Source organism: Anser anser, assembly GCF_964211835.1.
Source record: "Anser anser genome assembly, chromosome: 6".
Taxonomy (NCBI): domain Eukaryota; kingdom Metazoa; phylum Chordata; class Aves; order Anseriformes; family Anatidae; genus Anser; species Anser anser.
Genome location: NC_139726.1, coordinates 1,356,851 through 1,377,826, shown reverse-complemented (window position 1 = coordinate 1,377,826; position 20,976 = coordinate 1,356,851). Strand labels below are relative to the sequence as shown.

Sequence of the window (20,976 nt, the reverse complement as noted above, 5' to 3'; positions counted from 1 at the left end):
ACAAAGTCTGGTTGGAGCTGTGAATCAATAATATCCTTGTTCCAGCGCTGAATTAGGTTTCCTTTAAGTGCAGAGAGCTGCAGACCCATTTTCCCAGCCCATCGACCGGTCAGAGCTCTTTCTGCTGGCAATCCCCCTTTCACCTGCACTTCTGCAGCTGTAATCCTCGTTCCCACATTAAAAACCGCATTTCTGCCCAGTTCACAGCTGCCGTGATAAATGCTGTGGCTGCACGGAAAGTGCAACATCTCTAATTTAGGAATCATTACCCTAGATAATAGGCAGTAAAGAGGCCAAAATGGGTCCAGAAGGTAATCTAACCATAGTCTGTAATGTGCGCTGTCTGTTCCCGGCCATCAGGGAGATGTTTAAGGAAGTGCTAGAGGCCCGAGGTTCCTGGAAAACCTTTTTCCCATGGCCCTGGGGCCATGCAGATGTTACTAGCTGGTTATGCAGTAGTTGCTAATTAGTTATGCAGTAGTTACTAGTTAGTTAGCTGGTAGCTGGTGTTATCTGCTAAATTCTGCTCTCAGAGTTTTGCTGCCAGATTGGAGCCTGAATGTGCCAACAAGTACTTTGTTGTTGAAGTGAGGAAATAACATCCAAGAAAGAATGGAATTAGAAGAAGATTAAAAACAAAAGGAATGGGGAGAATAACGCATAACTGAACTAAATTGCAAAAATTATTTTCTTTAATGTAAATCAGCTTAATTTTGACTCTTGAAGAGCACATAGATTGCTGTGTTTCTGAAGTGGCTTGCTCTCGCTTGAAGATTTATTGTTCAAATCACATTATTACTATTACTCCTAATGGGAAGTGACATTTCTAAGTGGTACTATTGATGTTGTCTCTTGGAGGTGCCTTTTTCTGTTATCCTACAATAACCTGCGTTTCAGCTACCTCGCCTGGGAAAACACAACTTCGCTTTGCCTGCCGTCCCCTCAGGAGAACAACGTAGTGCGACGCAGTGGTTTGGTGCTGGTGATTTCAAGAGAAGCTCAGAAACCTCTGCTGCTTAGTTCGAGTGCCTTATTAGGTCAGTATAGAAGCAGTCTTTATTTTTGGCATCTGAGACAGTAATGCTTTCTAAGAACGATTATCTGTGCCTTAATATTTAAAGCTGCCTCACCGCAGGAGGATTTGGCAGCCGCCGGCCGCGGGCTGTGCTGGTGCCACGGTGCCGGGCTCCGACCAGGACGGGGTGGGCAGCGACAGCAGCGGGGTGGCTTTGCTGCCTCCACGTGTGCAGGACAACTCAACGCAGGGGAAGAGCCATTTCTGCATGTTTTGGGAGCTGAAAAGTGTGGGATGTGGGAGCTCTTGATCTCATCCCTGCCCAAAGAGCAGGAGCCAGGATGGGAAGGAGCCAGCAGGGCTTTGAACTTGGCGGAGGGGTGCAAGCTGCAGACACTGCCCAGGATTTCCCAGTTACAGAGCTATTGCTCACGTGCATAAATACTTTAAATGAGCTTGTACTGCCTGACTGCAGCTAGAAGCTCATCTCTCTCACTTGGTGTGCGTTATTGGTGTGTCTTCTTTTTCTTCACCAAACTGTGTAATGCCTTGCTTAGGAATTGTCCTTGACCAGTCCAAGTTCACCAACTAGTTGCTCTTTGAAATGCTCTTGCTCTTCTGCCTCCAAAGAGCTGTTCACGTTTACCTGAGTTCCAGCCACTAAAAAACAAACTCTGGAAGGCTGAGCACTATGGGTTGCCTCACTTATCTTATGTGATTGGCAAAGAGCCAGGCTGAGACTGAGGCAGGGATGTTTCTTCTCAATATTTTTATAAGAGTTTCTGGAGAGGCCTTAAGCACGCAAAGCTAAGGCAGCAGCAGCAGCAGAATAGAGAAGTGAACGTAGGCATGCTGCAGTTTTGTTTTTCCTGCCCTGACTCCCCTGCTCGTTGTGACCCCGCAGCAGCAGCTGATGGGTGACGGTGCCCCCGGGGCAGGAGCAGGCATCACAGCGGTGGGGCCCCATGTGCAGGCTGGCAGGCATCGTCAACCTTTCCCTCCATCCCAAAGCAGCTGAATCCTGTTAAATTATTAAATGCTTCCCAGTATTCTCCATGTAAGCCTTCTCTGCATGCCGTCGTGACCAAGCCAAGTGTATCTTGTGTTTTTTGCTTCTCTGCCAGCTTCTGAGGAGCAATAATTAGGTTTATTTTCTTCGTGGTTTCTCATCTCCAGTTTGTCAGCTGCCCTGCAGGACAGAGTTTGCTCCCAGGTATTCTGCATCTCAGAAAGGCACTTCCAGCTCTTGGAGATGCCGATGTCTACACTGCAGAGACTTGTCTGGCCACGTGCTGGAGCTGACCGTGTCCTGCGGCCGCTTGCCGTGGTCACGCCAGCTACCTGGGGCACACCAAGGAGCAGGAGAGGAAGCAGGAGGTGCTTGAAGAGCATCCTCGGCACCATCTGACTGAAGTCAGCTGTATTCAGAGTTGTACTCAGCTGGTAAAACAGCAAGCATGGCTGGCCGCCGCGGGGAGACGTGTCACTGGCTGCCGGTCATCTGCAGCAAGCGAGCTTCAGGAGCACAAGGACAAGAGAGAAAGCAGACCCAAGAGGCTTGCTCCTAAATATAGACATCTTCCAAACTTCCTGTTGGAGCTCTATTAATTATTCATTCTTTTTTGCCTTTTTATTTTTTAGCATGACGCCTCACATATATTAGATGCAATCATCTAACGGGCACAAATTGTAGCGCTAAGCATATTCACAGTGTTTCACTGTAGCCTGTTTCGTCTTTCTCATTATACTGCAGATGCTTTAAATTCACGCGGTACACAGTAATGGGGATGAAATTTCCCACAGTGGAACATTGCTGACTTAATGTTGCGTGATGAAATAGCACAGATTTATATTTAATATTTCTTTTCAAGCAGGCATCGCAGTGCAGGAATTCTCTGCTTGTGGCTGCTTCCCACAGTACCGCTCAGCAGCCAGACCTGGGCAGGTTTTTAAAGCTGCAGGAAATTCATGTCATGCTTTATACTGTGCGCCTTGTACAAGGTGAAAAAATGGGCTTACTTGTTCTCAGCACCCCGTTGTCCAGCGCAGGTGCTTGGAGCAGAGCAGAGGCGCCAGCAGACGGCTGAGCGCTCGCATTGTAATTAATTCATCTGCAAAGCTCGCTGGAATTAGAGCTCGCTTCTGAAGGAGGCTTCTAATTGAGAGTAAATGCCTCATTAGCGCTGAGCAGATCAACCTGAGAACATCAGTAAACACAAACAAAATAATTAATGACTTCAGGTAGCGTACTGTGGCACCCTGGCTGCCGTCGGGCGCCGGAGGTGGGCCAGGCCCAGGCGCGGCTGAAGGGGGGACTCCTGGCCGGGAGCTGGCGTCCAGGCGCCTTTCCTGGGAGTTTCAGGAGGTGATGAAGTTATGTGCCCGAAGGTGATGAGCAGGACTTGTGCACGTTCCTTGCTGCGTGGGTGCTGTGGCCTGGCCAGGGCCTTGAGCTTGAAGTGGAAGTCGTGTCTGCTCTGCCCTCGGAGCCAAACCTCTGTGACAGACTGCCATGCGGGTGCTAGTTACAGTTGTCTCCACACCAGCACCCAGGTTTTGAGATCGTAGAGTACATTAAGCGTGATGTTACCACACAGAATTGTGGAAGCTTTGAAATACTGCATTTTTACGGAATGCTTCTCACATAAGAGAAGCTAGTACGTGGATTTCGTGGAGGAAAACCACAGATGACAGTGGCTGTTAATGAGAAGATCTGTGCCAGTCCGTGCGTACAAGAGCTTGTAAACTCTTTTTCTTTTTTTTTCTTCTCCCGTTATGCAGTGGCTACTGTTCTGGCTGATGAGGAGGGGCTCAGGTGAGGAGGGGCTTCCCGTCCCGTCCCGTCCCAGGAAGAGTGCCCTCGCTGTAGCTCTGGGATCACAGCACCACCCGTGCTGGCCTGAGCCCGTGCTTCCTGGCAGCAGCACATAGCCCAGGGTGCTGTGGTTTCCCGAGCGCGTGATGCCAGACTGAGAAAGCAGCCACCTCTTGTGTGGTTCGCTCAGCTGCAAATCACTGCGATAACCTGCACGCCTGTGGCACGGGTTTATTAATTTTGTGTCGGTTTTTAGAAGGGTCACCACGTGTTGCTGTCTGCTGGTGGAAGGTTTCCGCGGCTAGACGCAGTCACCTGAGGCGCTGCCCCAGCAAAGGGGCACGTGCGATTTGGCACAAAGGGTTGTGTCCACTGCTTGGTTACAAAGCAGTATTTCTTGTCAGAAAAATGTACGATGCCTTTAGATAGTCCTTCTGTAGCAAAGAATGGAAATGTCTGCAAGAAATGGCTTCTGTGGGCATCCAGAAGAGAGAAGACCCAGACCTGGGACCTCTCTGCAACTGTGCCCACTGTCCTGAGGATGGGACAAAAAGCTGACAGACAGACCTTGCCAGCACCTTGTTCTTTTTTATGGTGTCTCAGCATAAAAACAGATATTTGGGAAGTAATTAGCAAATCTTTGACTTGGGAAAAGTATTTAGCTCAGATAAGCTTGTTAAATTTTATGTATTCACCAGAGGCTTTCTCCGTAGTTTCTTGGATTTACTTTTCACATTTATCCTACGGCTTAATAAGTGATGGAAACTGGTGACCACTGCCCCGAATTTGAACTGAGGTCTTCTGCGGTGATTGCCACGTGAGCATCTCAGAGCTCCTTCTGCCTCACGCGGTGTGAAGGCGTGCAGGCACCTCAGCCCAGCGGGGCTTTCCCCAGAAGAAGAGCAATACACCGACATGTAGGATTGGAAACAAAAAAGAATACCATACAAAATTCACAAGGAAATGTCAAAAATAATGTCTCAGTTCTGAGATTTCCGGGAAAAAAGTCATGATTTTCCCCAAAATGTCAAAAAGTCCCAGAGTTGCAAGATTTTAAACTGGCCTTTGGGTTTGCAGGTTGGGGATGAGAGTTAATGTCAGCGCAATCTGCATGTAAGGGAACGGGTTTATGTGTAAAATTAGAAGCTCCTCATAGGCATATGGTTATTGGTACAGCACAGCTTTCAGTTCTGTCTCATTTATTCTCCTGGGGTGCACACGGGAGTAACAAGTACGCGGCATGACGTCACATTACAATATATATAGTCACTAATTAACCTTTGCTTGCTGCTATAATAGTCTCGCTCCTGTGCATGCTGCAGGAAATTATTTTCTGCTATATTATCTTCTCGATGCTTTGTATATAAACCGTAATGGAAGATGGGGCCACATGAAGAAAACAGCGTGCAATAACTCAGAGCCTTATCTGCCTTCCCTGCCTTTGCACCAGGAAATGTTAGGCCTGTTTTATTTTGGGATTTTTATTTTTATTTTAATACGGGAGAGGTTTGATGGCACTGCAAAGGAAGGGACAGCTCTGAAATGTTGTGCATCTGGTAATCAGAATGCACCTCTGTTATCCGCAGAGATCAGACAAATATATTACCAAGGGGAAAAAAAAAAAAAAAAACAGTGGCTTCCTGCTCGACGTTGGGTTAGCGCTCCACCACCACATCCTTGGGTAAAGGGGCAGCGGGGCTGCTTTTCTGCACGGGGGAGCCCATGGCTGGAGTTTGGAGCTGCAGAGCCCCTCGGCGTGGGAGGAGGGTGGCCGGTGACACCGGGACCAGCTGGAGGGCTCGACCCAGACTCTTCTCCCCGGCATTCATCTGAGGCTGCTGAAACCACGCCACAGGCAGCAGAGGCAGGGCAGCACGAATCTTCCTGTGCTCAGTTGATTTTAAAAATTAGTTACGGAGAAAGCATGTTGTGTTGTGTCATGTTCCCAGCATCTCTGTGATGCTGGCTATAAAGCCCCGCACGCTTTCTTCTGCAGGGTAACTGGGAAGCGAAGCAGTTCCATGATTTTTCACAGAAGTGCATCTTGTCTCTTTCATCTTCTCTGCTGTAAAGGCAGCAATCAGCCATCAGGCTGGAGCCAAGAGGCTTTCCTTGGCCAGAGACAGTCACGTTGTTCTGATGAGCGAGCCCCGTGTTCAAAGGCTGGAAACCCAAGGTAATGGGCAATTTATTTTACTGCTCTTTGCGGCCAGGGACCATTCAGATGCGAAGAACAAAAACCAGTGATGTCCCACTGGGCATCTGGGGCTCTCTTGTGGCTCTTATGGAAATTAAAGCAGCTGAATTCCTCGTAATTGATGCTGAAGAGCATCCTTAAAATTATTGCCATTTGAGTTTCATATTTTAGCAGCATTCATGAACTGGGCAGCCTGAGCAAGCTGTGAAGTTGATAATAAAGTCGAGCAGTGGTGGGCAGTGGTATTTTGGTCTCATGTGTAGGTAAAGCTTTTTTGTAGAAAAAATGCAGGTGAGAATATTGTTTTGCCTCCTTGCTAATGGCTTTGGGAGAGATGTAACATCAGAGGTGAAGCCAAACAGTGAAATATCCTGCTCAAAGGGAGCAGAGCGGGTTTGTTAATGTTTGTGGAAAGCCTGTGTGTACAGCAAGCTTCCAGGAAGGGAAAGAAACCTGGAACGAGCGCTTATTACCTCCCAAAATCCAAACTGATGTTGTGTTAGCTCGGTAAGCTCATGTATATTCCAGGAGCTAACTACAACACTGTCAACAAATTACTGCATAAAGAGGAGAAAATTCTGTTTTTAAGGTGTTCTCTTTTCTAAAGTTTGTGATTATTTTGAAACCTCAGAGGCATTTCTGGTTGTATATAGATAGGTAATTTTCATGAAAACCTGAAATTGCTGCCAGGAAATGAAGCCTAATGAACAACTGTATGCTTGCAGAGATATACTGTCTGCTTTCCTGCTCGTCTCCATGCAGCTGTGTTTATTTTCTGTGGGCACTGCCGGCAGCAATAGCCCTTTCTGAAATTGCATATTTTAGGTGGGCACCTGCCTGGGTGCTGCCTTCTCGTGGGGAAGTGTCCCTTTACTGGCAGCGCCTGCGAGGATGCTCTTCTTGCTGATTGCTTCTGAAAACATGTGAACGCTGTTGATCTCACGGCTTTGCTGTAATTTAAGTTAAATTCTTGACATGATGAGACAGCAGAGACAATTTCTGCTGGCACTCAGTCCCCTCTTTGCTTGGAGCACTTGTGTCCGTGGGCAGGGTGCACGGGCTCAGGAACGTGAGTTCACCTCGGCGCCCCGTTATGTCAGCAGCAAAGCAGAGATTTCTCTGCTGCGGCTAATGATAAAACTGTGGACAAACACAGCCTCATTCTTGATATTTAAGTGACTTAAATATTAACGAAATGAACCCTCGGACGCGTGGTGGGAAGGGAGTGCTCTGGCAGGGTGCACAGCATGGCTGGGAGAAGCTGCAGGGTCAGTGCAGGGGCTTCTCGCCCCCTCCCGAGGGCATGACTTGTTCACTACATATTTGTGCTGTGCTCACGTGGGGTGCAGCAACGAGTGCCTGGTTTCCTGAAGGTACCTTTACAGCCCAGCGATTATCAAAGGTAATCAAAGAGATTACCAAAATACTCGTTTCACCCAGAACTGACAAAATTTAGGCATCTATTTCTTGGGAAATTCTGTGTGCCTGACGTGTTTGCAAGAAATGTTTGTCAGCTAAAACTGAAGACTCTGCGGCAAATGCTATGTTTAGTTCAAGGGATCTTGTGTTAAGCACTGTGAATTAATTTTAAATACATGACACAAGCTGTGCACGCGGGGAGATGCTGCTGATGGAGCTGGTGACTGGGATTTTTTTGGGTGCAAACCAGGCGCTCTCGCGAAGGGTGGGTGAGGATGAAGTAGCTGCAGGCAGGAAGGCTGGTTTACACGTTATGCCAGCAGATTTCTGCGCAGCAGAAAGTCACAGAGCGTGCCCTCAGAGCAGGCTGTGACCGGGTGCTGTGCCGATGACGGATGAGCCGATGCCAGCGCTGCAGGAGGACGTGGCTTCTGCGCGCAGCGTGGCTGGTGCTGTGCCATCCCAGGAGTTTGCTATGTGTGTGCTGCAGGCAGCCCCTGCCTAATACCAGAGGCCATTTGCTCCCTTTTTCACCTGTATTTGGAGGTGTCCCCTGGTTTCCAGCAGACGAGTACCCCCTCCTTCACTGGATCTAGCCCTGAGATACGTGTGGGGTGTATGTGAGTACAGGGGCGGGCGGTGATCATCATAATTTTAAGTACTGGTACATCAGGAGAGGATGGTCAGTCAGGTTTTCTCTTTTACGAGCGGCTGGCAGTCTTCTTCAGGGTGTCTCACGCTGAATTTGCTGTTGGAAGAGCCATGGGCTGGAGGGGGATGCGGGTCAGAAGGGCAAGTCACAGCAGCACAGGAGCAGGTTCGTTTGAAGCAGGTCTGGGGGTGGACGGATTGCCTTTCAGTCTGTGGTGTTGTGAAGGCATCCAGCAAATTAATACATATGTCAGACCAACAACGCTAAATAAGGAACATTTATTTTCAAACACAGCTCTGTGTTGCATTTCATCCTTCTATTGATACAGCCCATACCAAATGGCACGTCATTTTCAGCGGCGTTGCTTAGAAAGCGGCTGTCAGGTTGATGGTATCTTTAAACAAGCCTCCCAGCCATCCCCGAGGGCCCAGTCTCTGGCTGTGGTTGCGGACAGACAGCCAGACGGACAGACACGAGCTGGGTGCCAGCGAGGCGGGTGGCTGGCAGCTGACACATCCGCGGTACCCAGGAGCACGGACGGCGGGGGAGCGTTGTGTGGCACCAGTGAATCGTGCCCGTCCCTGTGGAGATGCACGCGTTTTCCATCCCGGGAAGGCGGCCTCGAACGTGAAATGCTTCCTCAGACTCCTGTTGGCCTGCCAAAGCCCTGAAGATCGAGGAGCTCTATTTTGGTGTTGAGCAGCATATGGTCTGGTGGGTGTTGGAGAAGCATGGGACCGGTGAGGAATTTGCGTATTCAGAGGGCTGGGCTGCTGCTGGGCTTTGTGTTGCTTGCCTCATAATGAAAATGTTCTCATTCGAAGAGGATAATTTATTTTAAATGTCTTTTTTTTTTTTCCCTTTTCTGACAGCTTGGCATACTTCTCCTACATTTCATTCAATCTGTGTTCCTGCTGCCTCCCCTGACCACCAACAATTTTGTTCTGATTTAACAAAACAATCCTGCCTTCCCCTACCTCTTCCCCAGCGTCCCCAAACGCCCAGCTCCGCTGAGCACGAACCCAGCACCGCGTGTTCGCCTGCAGTTCGGAGGAGGGTGGCGCAGACGGGGGGATTAGCAACCTTCCCCTGGGGGAAGTTATCACGGGGCTTGGGATCACTGAAAATTCAGGCTGGAGGGGAGCTCTGGAGGGCGCCCAGTGGTGCAGGGATTGAACGCTTCCACCTGGGAGCTGTGGCTTGTTCAGTGGCGTGCCAGTGGGAGGGAAAGGATGCAAGAACTGGCGTGTGGCAGATGGCTCTGCAGAGAAATCTGCTCAAAGAGAGGAGCTGAAGGGCTGAAGTCAACCCTGACTCACTCCTGCACGTAGAGGGAAAGGAACAGATTGGTCTTTCAAAAGAATATGTATTTTTTTGTGTGTTTAAAAAAAAAAAAAAAAACGAAAAATACTGGACCAGATTCTTGGATAGTACAAATTGCTGTCACTGCATTAAATGTGTGTTCAAGATTTCTGTTTGGGTAACTGAGAATCTGGCCCTGTTTTTCCAAAAGCAGGGGAAATGGTGCTGCGGAGTATTTCTGCGTGCAGAGCCCAGCATGGCAATGCTGGAGGCTGCCGTGCTTTTATTTCCACCCACATTGTCCCCTTTTTTTGGGGACCATCCCCATCAGAGGGGAGGTTAGCTCATGGCACGGTCACCTGTTGCACTCTAGGCAGGAGCAGCGCGGATGCACGCGGCGGCGCGTTGCTTTGACACGTGGGTTTGGTGACATTTTCCAAGCCTGTTACAACACGTGCTGGTGACAGCTCCCGTGGTCCTGGTAAGCATCAAGACGGGCTGTCTGCAAGGTGTCAGAAAGCTATGCATCTATCAGTGATTAAAAATTGCCCTAAGAGGAGCAGCTGATAAAGACTACCCTGGCTGTCACCAGCACTTTTTAAGCGTGGCGATAGCTCCTGGGAGAACAGCACAGCCTGAGCGAGCCGGGAGGTATTTATAGTGCCAGAGCATAAACACCGTGTCTAAATCGGGTAGCAAAGCAGAAGCCTGGGTCTGCTATTCGGTGATGAGAAATTAAAATGTTTAGCATAAGAATGATGTCTGACTGTTGCATAAATGTGTGCATGTTGTTACTCGATAACCCCCGCTCCCTTTGTTCCCCTTTAGCATAGGTGCTTCACCTGATTAATCTCTGCCCTCCTTTTGTTCGGGCAATTTATAGATTTCAGTGATAAATGGTGGTCAAGCACAGCAGTCTGGAAGAAGCCCGCTGCGGATTTAAGTTTGAAGAGGGATCCTACTGTGACTACAAGGGGCCATTTCTCCTGCCGGCCCCACGACGCCGGGGTCCCTGGGCTCCGGGCTGAGCTGTCGCTGTGAGAAGCAGGAGGGCTGGGAGCTGCTTCTGTGGGGACAAAAGCCTGCCAGAGAGAACCTCAAAAGGAAAGGCGCTCTGAAAACACAAGCAGTTATTCCTTCAGTTAAGGCTTAAATGAGAGAAATTATTTGAATTGCACGTGCTTGTGTTTTCATGAAAACATTGAGCACCTTTCTACGGTTGTTACCTTGAAGAATGAGTTTGTCTCTGGCATTTGAGGATTTTTTTTTCTCTTTAGAAAAGCTTCTTTTATTGAAATATTATTTAAAAAGTAATCAGATGCACTTTACATGTAAAGGTGGCACGGTGTCTGCCCAGCTGCCTTTAATTAAAGAAAACCAGCTTGCAAAAGGGCTGCTGCTGTAAATCAGACGCTTACACCAGGCAGCGGCAAGAACCTCAAATTGACAAAGTTTTATTGCACTTCAAACTATCCCGCTTAATAAAAAATTGTCCTGAAATTATAGTGGAAGAACGCTAGTGCTAAAAATAGCTGTTCTTTCAAAATGGATGGGAACTATCTGAGTTTAGGCACCGCACTTGCTGTCAGGTTAGAAATTGGGCTGTGTGTTTCTCAGCCGTACATGGCACGGCTTGTCATTTTAAGTTATATTAAAAAATAATGTTGCAGCGAACACTGAGAGGAAAAGCCTGAGAGCATCCGTCACTCCAAGTTTTGCTGAATTGTTTCTGACCTCACATTTTGGGCGCCCATTTTCTGGCTTGCTGCAGAATTCAGACATCTATTTTCATTTCAGGCACAAGGAGGCTGAGCGGCCAGATGTTCACATCAGGATATCGTGCCGTGACTTAGCTAAACGTGACACAAGCCAGCTTGTTGTTCCCTTGATTTTAAAAAGCAATTATTTCACTTCTCTTCAGTCCTGGAACCCCAAGAGAAAGAGATTTCTGTGGAAATCACGCACCTCCCTTTTGCTGAAGCTGTAAATCTTCCCTTGGTCCCGTGGGAGCACAGCAAGAAGTGCGGTGTATTGTTATGTCAAGTCTCGCGTCAAGGCTCTCTCCTTGCACTGCCTTCATGGCCTTACATTGCAATGGTAAAATGGTTTAATTCTTGGTAACCACTAGAACATTCCTGGCTGGTGGGCTTCTAATGTTGCTGGAGGTTTTGAGGCTTTACAGGTCAGCCCCAGGTTTCAGAGGGGGCAGCCTCCCCGGCCTGGGCCCAGGTGCCTTAACCTGCGGGGCCCAAAACTTAATGAGAAAAAAAAATAAAAAAAGACAAACATAAGCGAGCATTCCTTGCATTTATGCATTTTCGATAGGAGCTCTTCCTGCAGGATTTCCCTTCACCCTGAGGGCTGGGGTGTGAAGACGCCCGAAGGATGATCTCCTTCCTTCTCGAGGTCCTGCCCCTCGCTGGCAAGCTGCAACCCGAAAACAGGGCAGGAGCCAAGGTGAAACTTGGGGGCTCCCGTGGGGACAGAGAGAGGAGCCAATGTCCTCAGCGTGCCTACAGTTCTTTTGGGGCTGTCATGGGGGCTGTTGAAGCTTACGAGCTGCTGCTGTCGGCCGGCTCCCGCTGCAGAGGCCGCCGGGACAGCAGCGCGCTGCCAGGCTTTCCAGGCTGCGTACTGCGAGGTCTGGAAACTGCCTGGATACAGCCACCTCCATCTGGGTACTTTAGAAATTTAGAAATAATTTGAGGGTTATTACAGGATAGAATTAGTCAACCGGCTTATTTGCAGAGGTTTTTGTCCCCCACCTGCCCCTGGGGGAAGGCAGGCAGGCAGCTGTCGGTGCCGCGGTGCCGGGGACGTGTGACAAGCGCATGCGGCGGTATGAAATTAGGCTGGATTTTGGGGTTTGGTGGCAACAGCGGCTGTCCTTTGGGATGCCGTCACTTCACTGTGGAACTAGTCTTGCCCTGTAGCAAAGCTAGAAGCAATCAGGATAATTATCTTAATTATTGGGATTTCAGATGCTGGGGAATTCTGACCTCTCCTCGTGGCGTGTTTACTGAGCTGGTGTGCTGTCAGCTCCCCGTCTCAGCAGCTGTGTCTGAAGTGCAGGCATAGCCCAGTTTCTCGCTGGTGTTTCCTGCGACTGGGGTATTCAGGCCGAGCCTGCAGGAGCCAGGGGCAGGGGAAAACAAAAGCTCGAATAGCCGTTGCCTGGCTGAGCCTGAGATAATTGCATTCACTTCTCCAACCCGGCTAAGGCTCTACAAGCGAGCGTTCTACCTCGTTAGAAATAATAACTTGTATTTAATAACTTACAATATGGCAGAGAGATGCATTTTTCTCCAATGATAGCACTTGCTTCAGATAGAGCAAATGATGAAAGGAAGAGGCATGATTATTAAAAAAAATGCTTTCATATAAATCACAAGGAAACAGGCTCACGGATTTAACCCATGCTCAGCCTCCAGAGCTGCTCTGCTGTACTTTATTCGAGGAATTTAATGGAAAATTTTCTCAGACGTCGATGGCTGGGCTTTTCCAGCGGTCCTGTGGCATTACACGCCAGAGCGTGCAGCGGGTGCCAGATGAGCATGGAGGGATCCCTGCATGACTGTGCTGCTGGGATGGAAAAAGGGCATGCAGGGCCATGTCCACAGGGCATCGGCAGCAGGAAGAGCAACCACATCTTCTGATAGCATTTCAGCATCCTCCTGCAAAGGGATGCGTCCAAAAGCTCATTATTCCTAATGCTTTGAAAGGTGAGAGTCAGGTGCTGATTTCCATGGAAGAAATGTAATTTCTGGAAACACTGTAAGACAACCTGGGTAGAGGTGGTCCAAAATGCCCAGAGATTTGTGAGAGTGCAGGCCACCTTAAGAGCAGCTTCTTTATGGAAATCTCTTCCGTCGGGCACAGTGAACAAAGCTTTTGCAGCCTGTGGTTTTGAAATAGTAGAGGTTTTCCTAGTGGACATTTGGTTTGGGGTTATGTGGGCATATATGCATAAGCGTACCTATTTTCAGATGCATTATCACGATTTGTATTCAGCCAGAGCTTTGCTAATGTGCATTGCAATCATCGGCTGCTGAAGAGCACTTCGTGATGGACGCATGCATTTGGGGTGATGAACAACATGCACCCAACCCTTTTACTTTGACAAATAGATGGCTTCTTAATTACAAGCACAGCATACAGCATGTTTATTCCAAAAGAGAATTTAAAATTTATCCTGCCAATGAATATCAATAATATAGACAACTTGGTAAAAATTTAACCAGCCCATTAACATGACGAAGGCATCAAAGGTTCTGTCGGCTTCATCCCCTGCTGCTGAATACCTCCTCAGGAAAAAAAAGAGTCTTCCATGCCAGCAGAAGGAGAGGGAAGCCTACGAGCCCAACCTCACCACCACACCGGTGGGTCGGGCCTGGCCGCGGTCCTCCTGCGTGTTGGAGGTCTGCTTGGCTTGGTGGGACCAGGAGGAAGCTGCCTCTGCCCTGAAATATCAGGCCTGTCCGTTTCGGAGCATGGCTTATAGAGATACGGATGGAAAATAGCACAGGGGTAGTTATCTGCAAGGGCTGTCAAGTGCACCGGGGCCTTATTTGTGCTGGCCAAGGCGAAGGCCTCCCGTCTATGCAAACTGTGGGCCGACGGCCCTGAGGAGCATGCTGCTGCTGTATTTCACACCGTTAATTTTCCCACAGGAGGCAGCAAGGGCTGCAGGCTTGGCTGCCTGCGAGGAGCCACTTTCTGTCCCGCGCAGGGACACGGCCACCAGCCGGGGCCTGGAGCGTGGTGCCATGGCCAGGGCTGCAGTGCTGTGCCAAGGCTGCAGCAGCAGAGGCGCTGCCGTGCCCGTGGTCTGCTGCCCTTGGGAGTTTGCTAAGGGAGTGGCAAGGGAAGGGAGAGCCGGGAAACGCAACGGAGCTGGAGGAAGATCTGAAAATTGATTTCTTGTCCAGTGCCCTATCAGAGCTTGTTAGGCAGCTCCTCGCATCTTCTGCCTAGCGTGACAGTTACTCCCTGTGCTGACAGGCGTGTTAGTTGCTGCTGCTCATCCTGAGAGACTATTGAATAATTTGCAACCCTGGGTTTGTTAGAGAATAGGATGAATTGATTTTGAAGAAAAAATTATATACCTGCAAATATTTCTCTCTCAGACGAGCTTCCAAAGGGTTATATCAATGTAACGAAATGTGCAGTTGATTTTCTTTCACATCAGCTAATAAATTTTCTGATAACAGGCAGGTAAAATGCTCCTCCTTTAACAGCCTAGTGACAGCCACAGGTTTGGTAGATGGCAGGGTGATGGCTTGGGGTGGAGAGAGCCTGGTGCCCTCCCCTGAGCCCATGCATCGCGCGTCCTGCTGGTGCTGGCACCTCCTGCCCACCGGCAGCGTCGTCCGCTACCAAGTGCTCTAGGAGAGATTTGCATTGGAGGTGTTTGTTACCTAAAGCGCAGGTCACCGAGTTAACCGGCCATCTGCTCGGCAGCCACCGCAGGCCGCCGCAGTGCCGCTTCCCCAGCACACGCGTTACGGGAAGCGCTCGGCTCCTGATGGGGGCTCCGCGGCAGGCAGGCCTGCAGGAGAGAGGGGAAAGGGCTGTGCCGTCCCTGCGAAGGTGCAGCTAATGAACAGCTGCAGAATAAAGGACACAGATGGAAGAAGTACTCGCTATAATTACCATTTTTCTACAAATTATGTGGTTTGTTTTGTTTTGTTTTGTTTTTCTAAACCCATCACAGAGTATAAAATGCTGTCCTATCCGTGGTTGGCGTGAAGGGGCAGGGGTGGTTTGGGTTTTGTTGTGTGCACTTGCAGAGCCATCAGCTCAGGGGAGGCTGTGTTATTGGCAGTGGGAAAGTACCCCCGGCAAAACCCTACCCAGGCTCATGTTTTTCTCCTAAGAGATAAAATGGAAAACTGTGTTTTTTATGCCTTGTGAAATGTTCAGGGTATTAGCAGTAGAAATTGCTATGCAAAACGAAAAATTCCATTCTGCTAGCAGTAACATGAAATGCAATAACATTTTATTTTTCTGGCTGTGTGTCACCAGATGTGTATTCATCCCCCACTACCCTTTCCTACAGCCCTGCTAGCAGTTTTCTTGTGCTTTCCAGTTTCTTTTAATTTGCTCTTGACTTAAAGGCATTGTTGTTAGCTAGGCAAAGGATGTGTTTGTCCAGGTAGATTTAACGTTCTGAAAACCAAATGCCATTTTTGCAATTTGTTACACCAGGATAAAATGGTAGTGCAGTTGTATTTCCTGATTGCTATAGAGACTATTTATAAACAACATAAAAAAAAAAAAAAAGGAAAGAAAAAAAAAACAACCACACATTTCACATTTATTTCTCTGGTTCTTCAGGGCAGGTGGGTGGCCAGGGGCCAGCAGTCAGCAGGAGGAGGAGGAGGAGGAGGAGGAGGAGGAGGAGGAGGAGGAAGAGTGGGCAGGGGTGGGAGGCAGGGGGAGAAGGGCCGTATTGGGCTCCGTGGTCATATTTCTCTGTCCATGCTAATGTTTTGAAACTTAGATCTCAGCCAGGCCATTATGTATCTGTGAGCAGATTGCTCATGAAGCACTTGAAGAGAAATAAATACATTTCACAGCACATACTTATTGCTCTCCGGTGGACTGAAGTGCACTAGTGTGGGCTTTTTTTGTGCACATAACCCATAAGTGTAGGGTCTGGTTTTGTATAATTTCATGAATATGATGAACATGCGGAACAGTTGAGTAATACTTTAAGATCCCATCAAGTCCAACTCCAAGTTGCAATTAGCATCTGTGGCTAACTTAATGCTGGGGTTAAAAGGGTAGCTCTGTATTTTCACTTCATCAGCAGTGCCTTCAGAAGTGGCCGTAACAATAGATATGAATTATTCATGCAGTTACGCCCCTTGCTCTATTTTTGGCTCCTCTCACACTGAGGATGACAATTTAATAGCAACTGTATGAAAGTGGTAGACACACCAGTGCCTTCTCTTTTATACATTTAAAAATATAAAATATGTTTCTTTGAAGTGTTCAACCCCCCCCCCCCCACCCCTGATGTAAGTGCTTCCAAAATTATCCATAACCAATCGAGTTTTCTCCCTTGCTGGTTGCAGGGATGACGTGCCAAGCCAGGACGTCCTACACCGAGGACGAGGTGCTCTGGGGTCATCGCTTCTTCCCGGTCATTTCCTTGGAAGAAGGGTTCTTCAAGGTCGATTACTCCCAGTTCCACGCGACGTTCGAGGTCCCCACCCCGCCGTACAGCGTGAAGGAGCAGGAGGAGATGCTGCTCATGTCCTCGCCCTTGATAGCGCCCGCTGTCAGCAACAGCAAAGAAAGGAACAACTCAGTGGAGTGCCTGGATGGTCTCGATGAAGTTGGCACAAAACTACCTTCAAAACTGCAGAAAATAACTGGAAGGGAAGACTTCCCCAAAAAACTCCTCAGGATGAGCTCCACCACCTCCGAGAAGGCCTACAGCATGGGGGATTTACCCATGAAACTGCAGCGGATCAGCTCGGTCCCTGGGAATTCGGAAGAGAAACTGGTGTCCAAAACCACAAAGATGATGTCGGATCCCATGAGCCAGTCCGTGGCCGACTTGCCACCCAAGCTCCAGAAACTGTCGGGTGGCGGCCGGATGGAAGGGAACCTTCCTCCCAAACTGAGAAAAATGAATTCGGACCGCTTCACATAGCCCGGCCGGGCGCCTGGCTGGCTCGCAAAGCCCGGACTGCGGCGAGAGGCGCAGCGTGGGCAGGCCGGCCGGCCTCCGCACCGCCTCCCGCGCTGGCTCCACGTGCCCAGGGGGTGGCGGTGGCGGCGGTGGCGGTGGCAGTGGTGGTGGTGGTGGTGGTGGTGGTGGCGGCAGCGGGGCCGTACGCATGCTCACCATCCTGCCGACCGTGCCCGGCATGTAGTATCACAACGCGCATGCAATAATAGTGTGCAATTTTTGCATATAGTTTTATGGCATGACTCGTACTATATTTATACTGTATATTCTGAAAAATATATAAAGGGGTGTTCCGTTCCCCTTTATTTCTTAAAAGTATGTAGTAGGTAAAATATGAGAGTGGGTAACTTTCAGGGTAAGTTATAATTTGAGTTAATATTTTTTTTCTGATGTGGGTTGTGATGTTTTGTTCCACAAAGTGGCTATGGTGCATGTTTTTTTTTCCTTGAAAGAAGGTGTATTAGTTACTTCCTCACACCAAATCTGCTAGCCTTAAATTAACTGCTGGTTTCCATTTTGCTTTAACATTTTCCTGGGTTTCTTTTTTTTGCCTATAGGCTACTGGAAAAAGAATGTATTTCATAAGGCACTATTTAGAAAAGAAACTTATATTAACAAGGCTAGGCAAAACAATAAAAAAAAGGAGTAAAATTATCAGTTTAGGTATGATTAGAAAATAATTTTGGAGTTCTTCCATAATTTATAACAGATACATATGAAAACCAGAAAACCCTTTCAAATAAACAGCATGTGCTTGGTTTCTCACATTGATAGGACAGCTCACTATGGCAATAGCTGACTGTCCATGAAGTCAAGCAGGCTTTTGTTCTGGATGCTCTGCCCCCAAGGGCAGGGCCAGAATCCCCCCGTGCTCCAGCGGTGCCAGGGGTTCTCTGCGCTGCCGGGCGATTCCCTGCACTGTTTCTCTGTGGTAAAAACATGTTCAAAAACATTAACCAAGGTTGACCCTGTGGGTTTTGAAATGAGTAATACTTTGTATAAATGTCTGCTTTGACAGCCTTCCGTGGCTGTGTTTGGTTTTTGGGTTTTTATCCTGTTTTGCCCCAAAACGTGGGGCCACGAGGTGGGGTGGCTGCTTCGGAGCTGGGTGGCGGAGGGGCTCCTTGTCCCTCTGGGGCTGGGCTGGGTGGTGGTGGCGATGGGGAGCAAAGCCTCGGGGGCTCTACACCATGAGGGACAAAACAGTTCGTTTTTGTTACAAAGGCTGTCCTGGAGCAAGAACCGAGAGGCTGAACATCGCTGGAAGGGTTGGCTCAAACGCCGTGGTGGCTCGGTGCTCATCCTGGAAGTTACCGTGTGGGGTCGGTCAGTTGTGCGCTCATGGACTTGGTACTAACTGAAGGTTTTTTCACCATTTATAATGATTTTTGAGTGGCACTGCATGCTTTTTACACCTTTGGCTATACTGAAATTCTTTGCACGTTGTTGTTAAAGGGAACCGTGTGTGCAGCTCCCTGTGTGCTGATCCCCAGCGCGCGATGAGCAGACCTCTAACGCTGCAAGGTAAAATCTGAACGTTTTCCCCTGTTTGCTAACACTTGCTCAGGTTGTCCTGTAAAATTTGTGTGCCAGGTGTAACTCTTCCACTAGCCCTTGGCTGCGTGAAAACAGCCACGTGCTGGTGGCAGCTTCCTCACTGGGGGGACAGCCACAGGGGCTTGTCCCTGCCCAGATCCCCTGCTGCCATGGGACAGCCCACTGCCCGGTTGACTTTTCCTTGTGGAAAATCAATGTGGCACATCCCTGGACTAAGAGCAATGGTATTGCACCCAGCCGTGCCCCCTCCACCCAAAACAAACGTCGGGAACATTTGGGCAACAGGCTTCCCCTCCTTGCACACCCGCGGTGGGGCAGTGGGTGCCCAGCTACAGCAGACTCCTGCCGTGCAGGGGGAGAAGTGGCATTGTCCCCTGGGATCCGGGCACGGCTGCGTGCGGGGCCGAATTAAGCAGGAGCCGTGTCCACGTGCTTTACAACCCCAAGGCAGGGAGCCAGCCGGGAGCAGGGAGCCTGAGGGGCGCGGGTGACTCAGCGGCTGCATACAAATACCTGAAAGTATGCGAAATGCTGGGAAAGAATCCTCGCTTTTATTCAATTAATGCCAGATAAAATACTAAGTTATGATTAATTCAGAAGTTTGACTTTTTAAAATCCAAATAATCACTTGTCCTTGCTGGACCCAAGATTTCTGAGGCTTGTGGCTTGTAATGCAGTGTGTTACGTACGTTAAGGCTAAAATACATGTCTTTCGTTAATGAGAGTGAAAGTACAAACATGGATGATAACTTTCTTTAGTTATTTGGTTTAAGAAGTTATTTCTGGTTAATATTTCATTTTTATTGGTGTGACCCCTTTTCTGTTTTTCCTAACCAATTTAGCTCAGCCCTAATGCTTATGCTAAGAAGAAGTATATCTGTTTGTTCGATTGCACAGCCGGTCTGTGTTCTCTACTGCTGAATTTATGCTTGAATTATATTGTAAATTGTACATATTCAAATTAGAATAAACTAAATGCATTTTCTGGCATGCACTCTATAACTGTATAAATGTACAAGTTTATTTGAATTATACAAAACAACAAACTCTTGTATTCATTAATACTGCAAGCTCAGTTTTATCTACAGCTATATTAAACTTTCAAAAATCGTTCGGTTTAAATGCTCTGGTGTGTTTCTCTTTTCTCCATTTTTTAATACTTTAATAAGTGGCTATGTATTCAAGCTGTTCAGGGACTTACAATTCACATTTGGTGTGTGTAAAAGGCCAGTCTCTTGACTGGTCTTAAGAAAAGCAAAAATAAAACACAGTTTAGTTGTAGTTTTTTTAGGTCCTGGGGGCCCATCTGCCCCCTGTGTGCAGAATATTAGATTTCTGTAATTATATGTATATTGAATATTAGCTTTCTGTAATTTATGACATGCGCTTTCTTTGTGCACAGGGACTTAGGAGCTCTTTATGCAGAGGGAAGTAGGAATTTATATAGTTATCACCCAGAAATCACTAGCGGCGACCAGGCCTCCCCCCTTATGGAGCAGCCCTTCCTCTTCGGCTTCTTAGCATGAATTGCCCCCTCGGTGCCTGGGTGTCACCACTCAGGATGGACAAAAAGCATTCTGTGCTAAAAAAAAATAGAGAATGACTGAAGGTATCATTTGGCAATGATAGCTGACTTCTTAACTCTTGCCCTCCCAGTGGCTGCTGAATGAACGTTACCAGCGCAGTAACCACGCTTCATCTCTCCCAGTTAACCTTGTTGAGAGTCCCAGCCTCGTCTGGCAGCCCCAGCACATGCTCGTCCTAATGCATTATTCACCTGGCCCCAGGCCCGTGACATTGCTAATACGAATGCATATTTTTCCATACGGTTACAAGTGATAGTAAAATTCAGAGATTTCTTTGAGTACTCCTGCACCTGCTTTCCATTCAGAGCTTTATTCCTGGTGGTGTTTCCAAATCCCCCAGTACAGCATGGCTCAGATCACCTAGGAGTACTTGTTGCAGCTAACATGTATGCAGGCTTCCCAAGCACTCAGCTCCTGAGAAACCGCCCTGCTACCCGTGTGAGACACGCCACAGCCCAGGGAATCGAGGCTCTGCTTAGCATAATTGAATTACCGAGTGTGGCAGAACAAAAAGACACGACAACACAGGGCTGTATCAATCATGCCGTGCCGCCAGACGTGGAATACATTTGAATTTATTTCCTCAGCTCTGGTTGTGAAAGAGGGAATTTGCGGTGCTTACTGGGAGAAATGAAATTGCTGGTAGCTTTTAAATGCTTAGGGGGAAAAAATCTGCCAGGGAAGAAGGGCTAGAAAGAAAGAGAAGCATTCCTGGTATAACAGTGCAAAAG

At 48.4% G+C, this 20,976-nt stretch overlaps 1 protein-coding gene across 2 annotated transcripts in view; it reads left to right on the top strand.

Moving 5' to 3' along the window:
• Window positions 1-19,781, top strand: part of KCNJ3 (potassium inwardly rectifying channel subfamily J member 3) — a 40,037-nt gene extending 20,256 nt beyond the window's left edge. The window contains exons 3-4 of one of the 2 annotated variants that reach the window (XR_014585767.1): window positions 16,480-18,452; window positions 18,558-19,781. Coding sequence is in view for 1 of the 2 variants with exons in the window: in XM_083840905.1 (XP_083697031.1) it covers window positions 16,480-17,063 (584 nt within the window). In the remaining variant the exon portion in view is untranslated. Of the gene's footprint in view, window positions 1-16,479 lie in introns of both variants that reach the window. The other variant, XM_083840905.1, reaches the window with a different exon arrangement.
• Window positions 19,782-20,976: the final 1,195 nt, after the last annotated feature.